At 30.1% G+C, this 18,889-nt stretch overlaps 1 protein-coding gene across 1 annotated transcript; it reads right to left on the bottom strand.

Annotated features, from left to right (window-relative positions):
• Window positions 1-6,167: 6,167 nt before the first annotated feature.
• LOC113718161 (6,7,8-trihydroxycoumarin synthase-like) lies at window positions 6,168-7,956 on the bottom strand. The gene is made up of 2 exons (XM_027243101.2): window positions 7,080-7,956; window positions 6,168-6,890 (listed from the first exon to the last, which is right to left on the bottom strand). The coding sequence occupies exons 1-2, from the start codon at window positions 7,953-7,955 to the stop codon at window positions 6,282-6,284; spliced, it is 1,485 nt and encodes a 494-aa protein (XP_027098902.2). The 5' UTR covers window position 7,956; the 3' UTR covers window positions 6,168-6,281.
• Between the last annotated feature and the right edge of the window lie 10,933 nt (window positions 7,957-18,889).

Genomic DNA, 18,889 nt, shown 5'->3' with positions numbered 1-18,889 from the left:
GGTTGGATGCATTTACAATATGTTGACTAATCAACTCCTTGATTCAGATCGTTGAACCAAAATGGTGGTTAAGAACATGGTCAACTTAACTTTATTTGATGCTAACTTCACGCACTATTTTGCCAGCTAAAAATCCCATATAAGATGAAAAAGTAGATTTCGTTTTCGAGAACCTATTTCAATCTATTTAATCCAGACATAGTTTTGTCTGAATCCATTGGTAGTTCCAATTCTTGGATGCATTAAGATCGAAACTAATCGATTGAGTGATGAATTTAGTATACTCAATACAACTAGATTTTAACAAGTACATTACCGTATCAGAAAGTATATTATTCTATGATTGAATGCAAGTTCAGCATATTGATGCAAATAAGTAGTCAGGTGTTATTAAGCACATCTATTATTAGTAGCCAAATTTATCTTATAATGCTTTGCGTGAGATTGTGAAGATGATGGAATTTCAATGCTTGTTGTTCATCAAGACCACAATCGTATCCCAATTGAAATGAATCAACATTTGCGTGAGACAAAATTAATATTCCTATCCAATCCAAATCTGGTGGAGACCCAAAATAGAATCTCTCTATCAGAATTTGAACTTGGAGTTGTAATGTAATGGTGCCAATCATTACCATATAAAAAGTAGCATGAGTCTTGATACTTTGGAGTGTAAGTGTAAGCATCATTGTGATCTTAGTTTTTGTTTTTTCAATTATACCCTTGTTAATTGATGATTGAAATTTCATATTATGCTCTTTTTAATTTATTATGATGATTAAAATTCATTATATCATATCTATTGATTTAGAAGAAAATAACAATTCATCATCATTATTATTATATAACAAGTACCATGAATAGGTTTCTTTTGGCCACTGGGCCAACTCCAATGGTTAGCAAATAATTAATTTTTGCTTACCGAGCAAATTTAGCTCATCCAACTCGAAAAAAAATAAAAAATTGTTCATATATCTAATTAAAAATCAAATAATTTCAGTGGCATTATCATAATTTATTTGTGATAAAAAAGAAAAAACAAAAGAAGTAACTAGAAATATCAATATGTTTAACTTTTAGTATGACAAGGTTGTGTTAATTTATATTAGGTTTGGTGCAATTTTTATGATTATTGGTCCGGGCATGATGTGGGTCAAAAGTTGAGTCGAATATGAATTATTATTTGTGGTCCACGGCATGTGACTATTTGTTTTTTTTTTTTTTTTTTTTTTGCTGACGGAGTGGGTGTCCGGGTCAATTCTTGCGGGGCCCGACTAATCCCACTCCGGCCTGGGAGGAAAGGCCCCATCCCCCGAACACGATAACCACGGGACTCGGACCATTGCGGGCACTGGACATCAGCTCTTAAGGAGGCTTGTTGAGACCAACCGAGTTACCCATGAGGGGCAGACAATTTGGTGGGAGGCAAGGGTTGAACCCCTGACTTCCCATCCCACCAGGAGAGGCGGTCTATTTGTTTAATTGTTTAGCCTTGATGTTGTTTTCATGGTCCTATTTTCTAAGACAAATTGGTCCTAAATTGTACATGTCTAATGTTTGTAACAGGTAAAAGTAGCCCTTCATTGACTTAAATATGAATTATTATTTGTGGTCCACGGCATGTGACTGTTTGTTTACCAATTGTTTGGCCTTGTTGCTTTCTTGGTCCTAGATTGTACATCTCCAATGACAGGTAAAAGTAGTCCATCATGGTGGGGTAGTTGTAGTGGAAAATATCAATAAATATGCCAGTGGATTTGTTGGGAGTTTAGGGGCATGTAATGCTGAAATAATGAATTTGTCGGTATTAAAACATGTTGGCACCGATCTTGAGTAACCAGAAACTACAAATTTGCAGTATAGAGTTCCTGATAAAGTTGTAAAAATGATTCTTTGAACTTTAGAGAATGAAGGGGATGTTAGTGACAATATATGGTTGTTCAAAGGGGAAAGAAAAAATGTCTCAGAAAATTATATGTGTTTAATGTTAAAAAATATGTTACTTCATTTCTTAGTAATTCTGAACTCGTATCCATATGTTTTGCCTGAATCTACAACCGGACGACAACCCAAGTGCCCAAGAGACAAAGCAATTAGACCAACCATTAATTCATCAATATTTCTTGACCGAAGACTGCTAAATGATATAGAAATAACACACAAAATAATACAAAAAGTTCAATTTTAAAAAGGGTTATTATCACTTTACTCCCTTAACGTTCGGTGCTACTATCAGTTTTCCCCCTTAACGTTATCTTTTATTCACTTTACCCCCAAGACTAACGGTCAAACTTAATGGAGTTTGTTAATTAAAGTAAAAAGACAAGTTTAGCTCTAAAATTATTATCATTTTATCCCCATAAAATATAGTCTCGTTATCAATTTTTCCCATAGAGTTATTTTTAGACAATTTATCCCACCATTAAACCAATTTAGCAAGTTAAAAACTTTAGAAGAAAGTACCCTCCTCTTCGTATAATAAAAACAATAAAAAATTTAAAGTTGATTTTCTCCTCTTTAGTATCACAAAAAAAAGTCAAAATATTAATTTTTTTCTTTTTGGCAATCTTATTAATATTAAAAAAATAGAAAGATCGGAAGGGGGAGGGAGAGGGGAGAGAAAGATTGAGAGAGAGAGAGAGAGAGAGATCAATTCTTTTTTCAGAAAATATAAAGAGGAAAGAATTAAATACTTTTATTATTTTAAAATTATTTCACTTTACTGTTTACCACCAGATTTTAATCCTAATCCCAACAATCTTAAATTAATATGATAATGTTAGATTTTTTTTCTTTGCAATATCTAATTTTCTGTCTCCTTCTTTCCTATCTATTTTTCTTTTCATAGTATTAATAAGTGTGAAAAAAGAAAGTTGAGAAAACCCTTTTATTTTTATATTTTTGGATCTCTTAAAATGAAAAAAAAGAATAATTATTCTAAATTTTTATTTTTAATTATATATATAAGGGTAAATATATTTAAAATTTTTTGACCATAATAGTTAAATTAAGGGTTAATCACATTTTATCCCCTTAAAGAATACCCTATTTCTCAATTTATCCCCTAACCTTTAATTTTGATCACTTAACCCCCTTTAAGACAAAATTGCCCTTGCATTATTTTGACTTTTCATTTACCTTGTTTTCTTTTCTTTTATTTCTTTTTCTCTTTTTTTTTATTTAATTCTTTCTCTTTCCCACAAAAATCTTCACCTTAATGATTGAAATTAAAAAAGAGAAATTGCAGAGATCTATCTTCTCCTTAAATGATTAGAAAAATATTCAAATCACTTTCCTAAAATACAAATTTTTAGCCTTTCAATTCTTTTAATTTTGGGATTTCCTCTTTCCTTTATAGTTTCTCATTTTATTCCCAAGAAAATATCTTAAGATGAAATTATGGCTTGATTAATAATCATCAATTGAAATTTGTGACACGTGGCATCATACAAAAAATCAAAATTAGTTTTTGATGCCTTTTAAACCTTCACCAAAAAATATGCAATTACAAACTCAAAACAAAAAATTTCGTTGAAATGAAATTTCTATTGGGAAGGATGAAAGAAAGAATAAATAGAAAAAGAAATAAAAGAAAGGAAAACAATTTCATTTTATGATATTTTCTTGAGAATAAAATGAGAAACTAGAAAGGAAAGAGGAAAATCCAAAATTAAAAGAATTGAAAGATTAAAAAATTTGTATTTTAGGAAAGTGATTTGAATATTTTTTTAATTATTTAAGGAGAAGATAGATCTCTGCAATTCCTCTTTTTTAATTTCAATCATTAAGGTGAAGATTTTTATGGGAAAGAAGAAGAATTAAATAAAGAAGAAAGAGAAAAAGAAATAAAAGAAAGGAAAACAAGGTAAATGAAAAGTCAAAATAATGCAAGGGCAATATTGTCCTAAAGGGGATTAAGTGAGCAAAATTAAAGGTTAGGGGGTAAACTGAGAAATGACTTATTCTTTAAGGGAATAAAATGTGATTAACCCTTAAATTAATGATGAAGTAAAGTGCAAAAAAAAAATAATGTTAGGAATTAAATCAATTATATCACTATAATTTAAAAGAATAAAGTAATAATAACAGTGTAGTAATGCTATAGAATAAAAGGGTATTTTTATCCAAAACTTCTTAATATGTTGAGTTGAAATACTTATGAGGGTGAAGTGACTAAAAGATAACGTTAGGGGGTAAACTGATAGTAGTGATATAGTTTAAAGGGGTAAAGTGATAATAACCCTTTTAAAAAATATACATCTCTTCATACTATATATATTATATAAAAGGTACCATGAGTTTGGACTGTATGGGTAAGTTATCTTAGTTTTTGTTGCTTCAATTATAACCTTATTAATTGATGATTGAAGCTTCATATTATACTCTCTTTAATTTTTTATGATGATTGTTGTGATATTAGTTTTTATTAATATAATTATGCCCTTATTAATTGATGATTGATGTTTCATATTTTGCTCTTTTTAGTTTTTACTTTATTATGATGATTTAAATTCATTACATCATTGATTTAAACGAAAATAATGGTTGATGACGAGACAAAATGTTAAGAGAGACTATGCAAGATCGGGTCTTTGTTTTCTATTCGTCCAAAATACTATTCTTCCTAATAATTAGATTTATTGCATTTCAATAATAGCAATAACTGTAGCAGTTACGAAAAACCGTAACCTTAATTAAATTTGAATTATAAAGACAATAAAAAATATAATATTCCAAATCAATGTGTCTTTTTGCATTCAATTTTCAATTTTTTATTTTCATTAAAAATTCTTGACTAGTCACAGCCTAATTAAATTTTTAAATCTTCAAAAATATTACTATTGATATCAAAAGAACGTGCTCTTAGGATAACAGAATCTTCGTCATTTATGCTTTTTGTCAAATTTTGTCCAAAAAATTAAAAGATGAAAAAACAAAAGAAAAAAAAGAAAAACTCTATTATCTCTACCAATAAAATTTCAATTCTCAAAAAATGAACAGTTAGATAGAAAAAATTAATATGTGGTGGATGATTTATACTCCATTGTTAATAGAAATACCACACAAAATAATACAAAGAGTTCAACTTCAAAGGCTATATATATATATATATATATATATATATCTTTATTTTTTCAAAAAATGGTGCATATAACTTCATATTGAGGAAGCATTACTATATAAAAAGTATTACGAGTCTTGGTACTTTAGAGTGTAAATGTAAGCATTATTGTGATCTTAGTTTTTGTTATTTCAATTATGCCCTTATTAATTGATGATTGAAGTTTCATATTATGCTCTTTTAAATTTATTATAATGATTAAAATTCATTATATAACATCTATTGATTTAGGAGAAAATAATGGTTCATTATTATTATTATTACTATATAAAATGTAACATGAATTTGGTACTTTGGACTGTAAGTGTAAGCATTATTGTGATCTAATTTTTATTAATCCAATTATGCCTTTATTAATTGATGATTGAAGTTTTATATTATGCATTTTTAGTTTTTAATTTATTATGATGATTAAAATTCATTATGTCATAGCTATTGATTTAATGGAAAATAATGGTTGATGACAAGATAAAATGTTAAGCATTAGAGACTAAACAGGATCTGGTTTTTATTTTCTATTTGCCCAAAACATCTTTCTTCCTCATAATTAGATTTATTGCATTTCAATATTAGCTGATGAGTGCAGGGTATACATATATCAATTAACTCATTCTACAGTCAAGTTTTACATTTATAATATTCTAAATACCCCATACGCAATTTTTCGCAGGTATACGAATCGTTTATTGAGCATAGGTGTATTAGGTGTCTTTCCCACAGGGAAGATTGTCAATTACCGATGATTTTCGAAATCTTTTATTATTTAGACTATCATAAATGTTAGAAATTAAATCTACACTATAAAAATCAAATAAAAGTAATAAAAATAATAATAGAAACCTCCTAAAGGTATGGAATTCCTAACTACTCTTGCAAATAATAGCTTCAAAAAAGCAATATATAATAGAAATTAAAAAATACAGCAGAAAATTTATAAAAAATCTCATTTTTTATGCATTTTGATTTTTTGAGTTTGTTAAATTTTGTGTATTACTCAATTAATAGTTATTGGATCTTAAGAAAATAAAAAAGAATTAAAACATGATGTTTATGAAGGAGAAATAGCAGTATAATGAAAAGTGGGACAGAGAGTGGCACAGGGTGTGGGACAGAATATCCATTGCGCTAGTTATTTATTTTTCCATATCACTATTTATTTTTAACCATATTTCTTGGCAAAGAGGGAAAGACCATTTTTCGGGTGCATGGTTAGTCCCGGCATAACTTCAGTATCTACGTCTTCTGCTTTCATCCCAAAAGGCAATTTCCAATCAAAATGATACAGAAGATTTGCCAGTGCAAGTTCCACTGTTGCGAGTCCTAGAGAAAATCCAGGGCAGCCCCTACGTCCAGCTCCAAATGGGATCATTTCAAAATCTTGTCCACGAAAATCAATATTACTATTCAAAAATCTTTCTGGCATAAAATCATCTGGACTTTTCCAACATTCAGGATCTCTTCCAATAGTCCATGCATTAATGAAAACTAATGTTTTGTACTTAATTTCATAGCCTTCGATTGTGCATTCTTGTGTAGTTTCTCTTGGCCCGAGAAGTGGAGCTGGAGGGTATAATCTTAGAGTTTCTTTTATCACTGCTTTTAGATAAGGAAGCTCCTGAATATCTTCTTCATCTACTCTTCCTTTTTCTCTGACCAATTTTCTCACTTCTGCTTGTATTTTCTTTAGTGCAGAAGGGCTCTTCATCAGGGCTGTCATTGCCCAAATAATTGCTGCTGCAGCTGTATCCGTCCCAGCAATAAATATATCCTGTGATAAAAGGGTAAACGATTATTATTAAGGACCATATCAACTATTTTAACGCAAAAAAAAAAAAAACTTTCAGTTTACTTGATTTATGTTGAGAAAACCATGTACCAATATGCTTGTTAAAGAAGATGAAAAAAGAAAGAAGAGGAAATTCAACAATTGATTATCTTGAAAATAGGGATATACTACCATGAGAATTGCCTTTATGTGATCCCAAGATAGGCCTATAATTGATGATTGTTCTTCTTTTAGCTGAATTAAGAGATCGAGCAAATCATCCTTCATGCTTTGTGGTCTGTTTGGATTGAGATGCTCCTGTATCAACTCTTGGTAGAATAAATCCAGCTCATTGAAATTCTTCTCAAGACGTTCAATAATCCCAGAAAATTTATCTACCCAACTGAATGAAGGAAAATAATCTGAGATGAAGAAACCCCCAATCATGGCCTGGGATTTTTGTAAAAGTTTATCGAATCGCTTTCTCTGGTGCCCTTCCTCATCGTACCTCTTTCCAAAGGCAACTCTACATATTATAGTGCTCGTCAAGGACATTATTATGGTCCTTAAATCAACTAGTTGTGATGAAGATGAGAGATTTACGATCTTTTGAATCATGCTCGAAATTTCATCTTCACGAATGGGACGAAAAGATTGTACTCTTTTAAGGCTAAAGAGTTGGAGGACACAAATCTTCCTCATTTCCCTCCAGTAGTCACTGTAAGGTGAGAATGCAATATCCCTTCGATTGTATGACAGTTTTTGCCGCCCAACAGAAGCTGGCCGGCCGGAGAACACAAGATCATGGGTTGTCAGGGCCTGTTTTGCCATTCTTGCTGAAGAAATAACTAGTACTGGTACTGAACCAAGCTGTAATGACATGAGGGGGCCATATTTCTTGGAGAGTTGGCTTAGGAATTCATGAGCCTTTTCACTGTCGAATTGGTGCAAGTTCCCAATGAATGGGAGCCCTGGAGGACCTGGTGGTTGACGGATATTTCTGAGTTGCTTGTGCTTTTTACCTATGGATATGAGGATTGAAAAAAGGAGCAATAAGAGAAAAAGCATTGTCATCTTTAATCGAAGGATAGCAGTGAAGTGAGATAGGTTCAAGGGCTCAGTATTTAAAGGCGCTGAAAGGTAATTAGAATGTCACTAGGAGCCTGTTTGTGGAAACCAACCTGGATTCGGGTTTTTCCAATTGAATTCTACCCAATTCTGTCCAGTTGATATAATTATTACCATATTTGGTGTAAACTTATATAATTTTAGTGTAATCATGAAATTCATCAACTTGTACCAAAAATTGTAGGAGTTTATATCATATATTAATTAGATTGAACTGGACTAGAAGTCAATTGTAGAGCCCCATTTCCAACCAACCTAAACCTATCATAACTTTATACGTACATATACTTATATATACATAGACATATATACATATATATATATACATGTAAAATATATGGAGATTCTAAACCTTGAAATTATATATGTAAAATATATGAAAAGCCCCATTTCCACCCTAGACCCATACATACATATGTATGTAAAATATATAATACATTGGTTTAAATGGAGATTCTAAACCTTGAAATTAAGGAGAATTTACAAGTTGAATCAAGAATCTCACATTACTTGACTAATGTCTCTACTAGTTTAGAGACACGTAGGTTTAAGATCAGATTTACATAGCCTTGAATACTATCCTTTTTCATATTTTTAAACACTTGTTGCAAAATTGCAAATTTATAGTTATGAATCACGTTAGAGAAATACTGATTCATACCAAGTCCATTTAGGAAACAAAAGTTTATAGTTTTAGTCTAATATGCAATACATTTTGGTAGGACCACACTATAATATATAAAATGTAAATGGAATTCCACTTGGTAAAGTCCACTTTTTGTCTTAAAAAACACTAATACATTACGTGAATGAATATGGGGAAGGAAAATAAGCAAATCACGTTTGGTTTTTTTTTTTTTTTTTTCATTTGTTTGCTCTCAAACCCATGAAGAATCCTAACCTTTTTCCCTTGAGATTTTCCCTTATTGGCCTTTCGCAAAATATGCATAAAGAGACACACGACATGTCACAAAACCAACAAATAAATGAAGATGCATAAGAAGAGAGGAGAAGAAAACTTCAGGCTGTATTTATTGATGAGGGAAAAATAGGAATAGGGTGTGCAGCCAAATTTTGTTTTGTCGCATTTTGATAAAAGTCCATTTTTTGTCATAAAAATACACGAATTAATGCGCCACACAAAACCCTAATTCTTTTCGACAAACCCTAATTCTTTTCGACAATTAAGGATAACAAAAAAAAAATAAGTGGACAACAAAGAAGAGAAAATAAGAGAATGAGTGGATGTCGATGAGAAAAATAATTGAATAGAATGTGCAGCCATTCTTCTTTCGTCTTAAAATTACATAAGACACGATTGTACGAGGTAAGTGCAGCAGGATTCAGGACCAAAAGCTTTTGGGCCGACACTTTAATTTGCACGGGAAAAACACGGCTATATAAAACCGTGACCCGAGTTTTTATTTCGTACCCTAACGAAGTAACGAAATAGCTCACAGCCATCAATCTAGGTATGCCCAGTCTTAGCCGGTTTATGGTACTGATAGTTTATTCTCATCCAACCATAAAGGGCACAAGTCTAACATGACTGGACAAGCAAATTAATCAAGCTTTTAGAGCACCAATAATATGACAATATGGGAGGGAAATGGGAAACCAAGAAGTAGAATTGTGATGTGTTGTATTGAAGCTTGGCTGATTCATAACCACAACTTTCCAGTTTTGTTTCTTCATTGCAGTTGTGTCGTCACGCATCAACCAAGCGTTTGTTGGAGTAATCTACCTAGCAGGCTAGTACCAAAACTTCTGGTACAAAATAAAATCTTCCACCAGTTCTTGTGACTCATTCACACAAGATCACTGTTCAACTTTGGGGGACTAACTTGTCAAGTGACTCAGTGTCACTTCCATGATAGTTCCAAATTCTCAGTACCCATCACCAGGATGGGGATCTCTCCTGTTGTTGGCAATTGGCAAGAGTACCGCATCGGTCTGAAACCGGGAAACCGGGATAGTATAGCTTGACTCGATTTCGATCATTTTTTTTAAATCAATAAATTTTAAAATGAATAGTTGAGATTGAGTTGGACTGTATTGACCCCAATCTTAGACTGGTTACAAGATGGTTCGATTCTTCCCACAATCACAGAGGAACTAGATTCTCTTGCAATTAGTTTGGTTAATTGCCAAATTACTAAATTAAGATGTTTCCTTTTTTTTACGAGATGAGACTTTCTCAGTGAAAGAGCCATGATGGTTTGTTGTTCCCATTGAATTATCATGTCAGATGCGCGATATATTTGTTGAGTTAGAAAATGAATTAGGGTTGAGTCAAGGAACAACCTTGGTGAAGTAACTCTTGAAATAAATGAGCTAATCAAAACCCCAAATGTGGTCCGAACATATTGTGGAAACTTTAGAGCTTAAAACTTAATTTCAAGTGTCGATTTCAAAATGTAGGCTTCAACTACCAATAACATACTTTGACAAGCACATACGCATCATGATTGCGAAACCAAATATCTTATGCAATCTTCAATAGAAGAAAACTGGGATAACAAAACCATATTCTTATAGAGTCACGTTTATCATTTTGATTTCATGGAACATGGTTTCCCTTACTCCGATCACAAATTTCCTGTGTCGAATGGTTATTTGTGGAGCAACGTATTAGTCACATCACATCTATATCTATATCTAGAGCTGTTAAACGAACCGAACTGTTCGGTAGCTCGGTTCGTTTCGACACGTTCGTGTTCGTGAAAGACTCGTTCGAAATCTTAAACGAACCGAGTTCGAACGAATTTTTTTGTTCGATTAATAATCGAGCGAATACGAGCATGTTCACGAGTTTTAACAGACGTTCGTGAATATGAACATAATTATCATTTGACAAATTTTAGGGTTAATTTTATGGCTAGACTTTTATATTTGGAGGGTTTTATTTGTTATTTTTATGTTAATGTTAGCTATATAGTTAATGAATAATAGAATTTAGTCACTTAGTACTTTAATTATTTTTTAGAATGATTAATGATTTGTATGGCATATTTAAGGCTTAAAATAATTTGGATTCGAGCATTTCGAATATGTTCGCGAACGACTCGTTTATGTTAAACAAGCCGAACATGAATTCGAACTCGAACATGAACTTCGCTTAACGAGCCAAACACGAACACAGGTTTGGAGTTCGAAAATTAACGAACGGATACGAACGTTGTTCGAATCACTTAACAAACAGAGAACAAACATGAGATATTCGGTTCGATTCAGCTCGTTTACAGCTCTATCTATATCTCTATTTATGTTAAACAGAAAGTTTGTTTTCAAGATCGAGTTAATTGGTAAAGACATTGGTTAAATTATTGTGAGATTATTGGTTCAACTTTCAAGCTGCTACTTTTCCCTTTTTCTTCTTGTGAGGTTTTGAGTCTTCATTGAACCTAAACCAGAAAAAGGAAAAGAAGAAAAGGAACAAATAGCAAGTGTATTTTGGACTTTGAGTGATTTAGATTCTTTTCAGAAATATCCTGAACATAATATATTAAGGCTGTTTTATGACTCAAAATTCGAACATTATTATAACATTGTTGATGGTATTGGTGTAATATGGAATTTGAGGCATCTATATATATATATATATATATATATATATATATATATATATATATATATATATATATAGTAGCTATTTTAATATATATATAGTAGTTATTTTAATCACAGTGTTTCTCACTCTTATATAGCATGCCTAATTGAAGAGAATTAACGGGTTATGGGTCATTTAAGTTTTACCCATACTAATCCTATTTGGATTATATTATGTGTTTAAAAAATATTTCTAATTTTAAAATAATTTTAAAAAACAACTAATCTTAACTAATCTTATCTTAATGATAGCTGCTTTCTGTCAAATTATTACAATGATGATATTATATGTTTAAAAGTTATCTTTAATTTTATCTTAATGATATTTGCTTTCCACCAAATTATTACATACAATAATAGTAAAACCTTTTTAAATCACAATTATTGAAATCTTACATATTCCATAAACTACTCCATTTCACCATTATATCATTGATTAGTATTCAAATTATTCATCATCTTTTCTCTTAATTTTGAATTAACTTAGTGAAAAAAAAGAATTAACTATTACACTGATAGATTTATTAATATTATTGGAAATTGAATATTTATTGATGAAGAAAAATGGATTGCTAGATCTTTTTCTACTTAATTAAATATGAATATATAGTTCTAAGTTTATGATCATTATAAAAATTTGAATTATCTAAAAGAATATTTATTAAAAAAAAAGAATATCTACCAAGTTTTTGATATGGGATACATTATTTGATATATACCATCAAATTATAGTAAAAGTATGTGAATAGATTTTTAAAAATTAGTAAAATAATTAAACATTTAATATTTTTAAAATTAATATGAATGAACATGTAGAACTATTGTTAATTTTTATATTTAAATTATTGGCATTTGTATAAATTCACAATAAATAATTTTTTTTTAAAAATTAGTAAATAATTGAAAATTTAAAATACATTAATTTTTAAAAATTAATATGAATGAACATATAGAAATGTTGTTAATTTTTATATTTAAATTATTTATATTTGTATAAATTCACCATAAATAAAAAGAAAAGACCGTGCTAAAGCACGGGCAAAATTCTAGTTATTTTAGGAAGAGAGTTTGGAATATAATATAATTAGATTTGGAGTGAAGTTACATTGATGTCAATTTCTAAACAAGAAACACAAAATATTACTTTTTAAGCACTGTATAGTGTAGGGCGTGTGATTCTTGGAGCTATTAGTTGCCAATTGCATTAATGGATTTGGCTACCACCTAGTTGCTATAATTGACAATGAAAAGTTTTAACTCCTTTTTTTGTTTTTGATTAAAATTTGTCCACACAAAATACACTAGTTTTAATTAGTTTATGCATTCCATCGGTTTGGAATATCAAATGCTTTATTAAGACCAAAAACGAGTACAAAGATCAGGAAACAAAGCCCTGTAGGTACAGTCTATGTACCCCTAACCCTGATTCTCCTCACGGACGGCACACCCAACCTAAAAATGCATAGAAACATTTTTTTTCCTTTAGATGACTTAAATAATTGACATCATTTATAGTCCTATTATGTAACTTATTTCCAACTTGGTAAAGTCCACTTTTTGTCTTAAAAAAACACTAATACATTACGTGAATAAATATGGGGAAGAAAATTAAGCAAATCACGTTTGGGTTTTTTTTTTTTTCTTTTGTTTGCTCTCAAACCCATGAAGAACCCTATCCTTTTTCCCTTGAGATTTTCGGCCTTTCGCAAAATATGCATAAAGAGACACACGACATGTCACAAAACCAACAAATAAATGAAGATGCATAAGAAGAGAGGAGAAGAAAACTTCAGGCTGTATTTATTGATGAGGGAAAAATAGGAATAGAGTGTGCAGCCAAATTTTGTTTTCTCACATTTTGATAAAAGTCCATTTTTTGTCATAAAAATACACGAATTAATGTGCTACACAAAACTCTAATTCTTTTCCACGAAAACCACAAACAAATAAGGATAACAAAGAAAAAAAAAGAGCAACTAAGGATAACAAAAAAAAAGTCGATAACAAAGAAGAGAAAATAAGAGAATGAGTGGATGTCGATGAGAGAAATAATTGAATAGATTGTGCAGCCATTCTTTTTTCGTCTTAAAATTACATAAGACACGATTGCACGAGGTATGCGCGGCAGGATTCAGGACCAAAAGCTTTTGGGCCGACACTTTAATTTGCACGGGAAAAACACGGCTATATAAATCTAGGTTTATCCTCATCCAACCATAAAGGGCACAAGTCAACATGACTGGACAAGCAAATTAATCAAGCTTTTAGAGCACCAATAATATGACAACATGGGAGGGAAATGGGAAACCAAGTAGAATTGTGATGTGTTGTATTGAAGCTCGGCTGGTACAAATCAAAATCTTCCACCAGTTTTTGTGACCCATTCACACAAAATCACTGTTCAACTTTGGGGGACTAACTTGTCAAGTGACTCAGTGTCACTTGCATGATAGTTCCAAATTCTTATAGATTCACGTTTATCATTTTGGTTTCATGGAACATGGTTTCTTACTCCGATCACAAATTTCCTGTGTCGAATGGTTATTTGTGGAGCAACGTATTAGTCATATCACATCTATATGTATATCTATATTTATGTTAAACAGCAATTAGTCATATCACATCTATATCTATATCTATATTTATGTTAAATAGAAAGTTTGTTTTCAAGATCCAGTTTAACTAGTAAAGACATTAGTTAAATTATTGTGAGATTATTGGTTCCACTTTCAAGCTGCCACTTTTCCCCTTTACTTCTTATGAGGCTTTGAGTCTTCATTGAACCTAAATCAGAAAAGGAAAAGAAGAAAAGGAACAAATAGCAAGTTTATTTTGGACTTTTAGTGATTTAGATTCTTTTCAGCAATACCCTGAACATAATATATTAAGGCTGTTTTATGACTCAAAATTAGAACATTATTATAACACTGTCGATGGTATTGGTGTAATATGGAATTTGATATATATATATATACACACACACACACACACACACACACACATATATATATATATATATATAAGTAGCTATTTTAATCATAGTGTCTTCACTCCTACATGGCATGCCTAATTGAAGAAAATTAATGAGTTATGGGGTTTGAGTTTTACCCATACTAATCCTATTTGGATTATATTATGTGTTTAAAAATTATATGTAATTTTAATATAACTTTAGAAAACAATCTTAATAATATCTGTTTTCTACCAAATTATTATATACAATTATAGTAAAACCTTTTTAAATCACAATTATTAAAATCTTACATTCCCATGAATTACTTTCTTTCACCACCATAATCTTATCTTAATGATATATGCTTTCTACCAAATTATTACATAGAAGTACAGTAAAACTTTTTTAAATCACAATAATTGAAATCTTACATATCTCATAAATTACTTCCTTTCACCACTATATCATTGATTAGTATTCAAATTATTCATCATATTTTCTCTTAATTTTGAATTAACTTAGTGTAAAAAATAATTAACTATTACACTAATAGATTTATCAATATTATTGAAAACTAAATATTTATTGATGAAGAAAAATGGATTGCTAGATCTTTTTCTACTTAATTAAATATGAATATATAGTTCTAAGTTTATGGTCATTATAAAAATTTAAATTATCTAAAAGAATATTTATATATAAAAAAAAGAATATCTACCAAGTTTTTGATATGGAGCACATTGTTTGATGTATACTATCATATTATAGTAAAAGTATGTAAACAAATGTTTAAAAATTAGTAAATAATTGAAAATTTAAAATACATTAATTTTTTAAAATTAATATGAATGAACGTGTAGAAATGTTGTTAATTTTTATATTTAAATTATTTATATTTGTATAAATTCACAATAAATAAAAAGAAAAGACCATGCTAAGACACGCGCAAAATTCTAGTTATTTTAGGAAGAGGGTTCGGAATATAATATAATTAGATTTGGAGTGAAGTTACATTGATTCAATTCTAAACAAGAGTCACAAAAGATAAATTCCACAAATATAATGATTTTGAATGAATTTATGACAATATTACTTTTTAAGCACGGTATAGTGTAAGGCGTGTGATTCTAAACAGCTCTGGTGTTGTAACTCTTGAAATAAATGAGCTAATCAAAACCACAAATGTGGTCCGAACATATTGTGGAAACCTTAGAGGTTAATACTTGATTTCAAAAGTGTCGATTTCGAAAAGTAGGCTTCAACTACCAATAAAATACTTTGACAAGCACATACGCATCATGATTGCGAAACCAAAAATCGTAATCTTCAATAGTGGAAAACTGGGATAACAAATCCATATTCTTATAGAGTCACGTTTGTCATTTTGATTTCATGGAATATGGTTTCCCTTACTCTGATCACAAATTTTCTGTGTCGAATGGTTATTTGTGGAGCAACATATTAGCCATATCACATCTATATCTACATCTATATTTATGTTGAACAGCAATTAGTCATATCACATCTATATCTATATCTATATTTATGTTAAACAGAAAGTTTGTTTTCAAGATCGAGTTTAATTGGTAAAGACATCATATGTATATATATATATATATATATATATATATATATAATACAGTCGTATCCTTATTCTTATCCCTTCATGTTTTCTCTTTCCTACGTGGCTTAACGAGACGGCAAGTAGTTTCCTACGTGGCTTGCTCCTTTTTTGTTTAGATATATATCAATTCTTATTTCCTATAAGAATTCTTAATATTATATGATTCTTATTTCCTACCCAAAAATGGAACTAAAAAGTAATGCGATATAAATAAAAGAGACATAAATATCTCTATTAGATATATCTCCAAATTCATGCCAATAATTTGTGTACTGCATAGGAAACCGAAGTAAATAAGAATTGTTATCACTAGAAGAAGTAGAAAAGTAACTAATTCCAAAAGGAACCATTAATAACAGAAGCCAATATATGATGTTGGAAATAAGATTCTTAATAAATTTTATTATTAAGTGCGTTATCAAGACATAGTGCATAGCACAAAATTTTTGGAAAAGAAAAAGTTAATTGAATCCAATTAACTAAATGTATTTGACCTGTACGGTTAAATATAAATTCCTATTTGAGCACGGGTTTGTAAATTCCTATAAACCCGTTCGTTGTTAATCAAAACATGCAGGTTGTACTCATTGTTAGGTTATAGGATTCACAATACATCTCTGCTCAGATGGTGGGGAGTATTTAGTGTGTGGGCCCACACCATAGGAGTCCATGCGCTTAAAGGATTCGATATAGTTGAGGTAGTCTTTCAAAGTAGGTAAAATCTGTCTTGAGAACGCATTTTTATTTCCTATAAGAATTCTTAATATTATAGAATTCTTATTTCTTACCCAAAGTTACGTACTTTAAACGACTTAAATCAAGATAAACCTACATGTAATGTTCTTATCAATATCTTTTTATATTCTTATCAATTCTTATTTCTTATGCCTACACTACATATAGTCTCTAATATATTGATTTCAAGCATCAAATTTATGGTTAGGTATTTTCAGTGCAAGCGGTTGGCACATTAAAATATCGATTTTGGGTTTCCATTCCTCTTGATTATCAGGTACATCTTCTTTCAATACATATTTTTTTTAAAAAAGGCATGTTGATCTTCAATTGTAAAAGTTTAGTAATATGTCTTGAATTTTGTTTTTTTTTTTGTTTTTATTTTCTGTTTGTTTTTTTATGAACACATAGGATTAGTAATATATCTTGAATTAGTAATAAATTTCTCTTATATTTCACATATTATATCTCACATAATATTTTTGCCTTTAATTTTGATAAATTATTATCAGATTGGTGGAACCGACAACCAATACCAACTTGAAGTATCTTCTTCCCAGATCTCAATTAGTATAACAGATGATTCTAATCAACAACACTTCAATACACTTCATATGAATCATTCATCAGAAGGTTCAACAAAAACCACAGAGGAAGGAAATCCTGATAAAAAGATTTGCATGAGAAGGTAGATTTAATATACTATTTTATTTTCTTAAATTATAATCTTTACGTGTTGTTATACACAATCTTGAATGCGATAAATCATTTATTTTTTTATACTTAGTTATCCTGCTTTTCTATCATGCAGTGATAATGGAAAATCAATAAATGCTTATTTGCACGGACAAATCGAGGAGAATGTTAAAACAGAAGAAAAACAAAAACAAGTTTCTGAAGAGTAGAATATTATTTGATACTATTTACTGCACTTTTTATTTATTTTCAAGTTTTTGAAAGTTATGGTATTGTCGAATGTTATTTTTTCCATTTTTAAATTATTATTTATTGAATTAGATGTTCAAATTTATATTATAAGAATACTTTATATTACAATGCGCATATAGTAATATACTTAAGAAAGGATATAGTAAAATATACATCAAGTTTGTATTTCATATCGACATTTTTATAAAATTGATTAAATAATTTATTATTTTTCGAAGATTCCCATTCAACGAACGAGTACAAAACTAGTTGGTTAAATATTTGTGAGATTATTGGTTCAACTTTCAAGCTGCCATTTTTCCCCTTTTCTTCTTATGAGGCTTTGAGTCTTCATTGAACCTAAATCAGTAAAAGGAAAAGAAGAAAAGGAACAAATAGCAAGTTTATTTTGGACTTTTAGTGATTTAGATTCTTTTCAGCAATACCCCGAACATAATATATTAAGGCTGTTTTATGACTCCGAATTTGAATATTATTATAACATTATTGATGGTATTGGTGTAATATGGAATTTGAGGCATTATTTTAGGAAGAGAGTTTGGAATATAATATAATTAGATTTGGAGTGAAGTTACATTGATGTCAATTTCTAAACAAGAAACACAAAATATTACTCCCTCCGTCCCAGAAAGTGTGTCGCATTTCGGGAATTGTAATTATTATCAACAGTGCAAGACTTTTAAATGATTTGCATTTAAGTTCCGGCAATGCCCCTTGACTTTCAATATATTCATAACGTGGGTGAATGATAAAAGGGGCATAAGTTGTGATATGACATGCGGGACCCAAAAGATTTAAATGTCTCCACACTACTTTGAAGGAAAGTGTCATGCACGATTGCTATTACCATTTCACGTGAGAGTCACGAACTATTGAGTGTAGTGTTGGTACTTGGTAAGTGAACAGAAATGTGTCACATTGGGCCCACTAAAAGGTAAGAAAAGGTTGTCACATTGAAGGGTATGGAGCGGAAATGTGTGAAAACTTTCATTGCCAATTTTAGTA

Source organism: Coffea arabica, chromosome 6e (assembly GCF_036785885.1).
Source record: "Coffea arabica cultivar ET-39 chromosome 6e, Coffea Arabica ET-39 HiFi, whole genome shotgun sequence".
Taxonomy (NCBI): Eukaryota; Viridiplantae; Streptophyta; class Magnoliopsida; order Gentianales; family Rubiaceae; genus Coffea; species Coffea arabica.
Note: the sequence above shows the minus strand (reverse complement) of the source record. Positions and strands in the feature narration are given on the sequence as shown.

Bases quoted from the DNA above. Each gene is read 5' to 3' on its own strand.
- LOC113718161 (XM_027243101.2), bottom strand. From the start codon at position 7,955: ATGCTTTTTCTCTTATTGCTCCTTTTTTCAATCCTCATATCCATAGGT. The intron at 6,891-7,079 runs GTAGTATATCCC...CTTTTATCACAG, and splicing joins ACATAAAGGCAATTCTCATG to GATATATTTATTGCTGGGAC.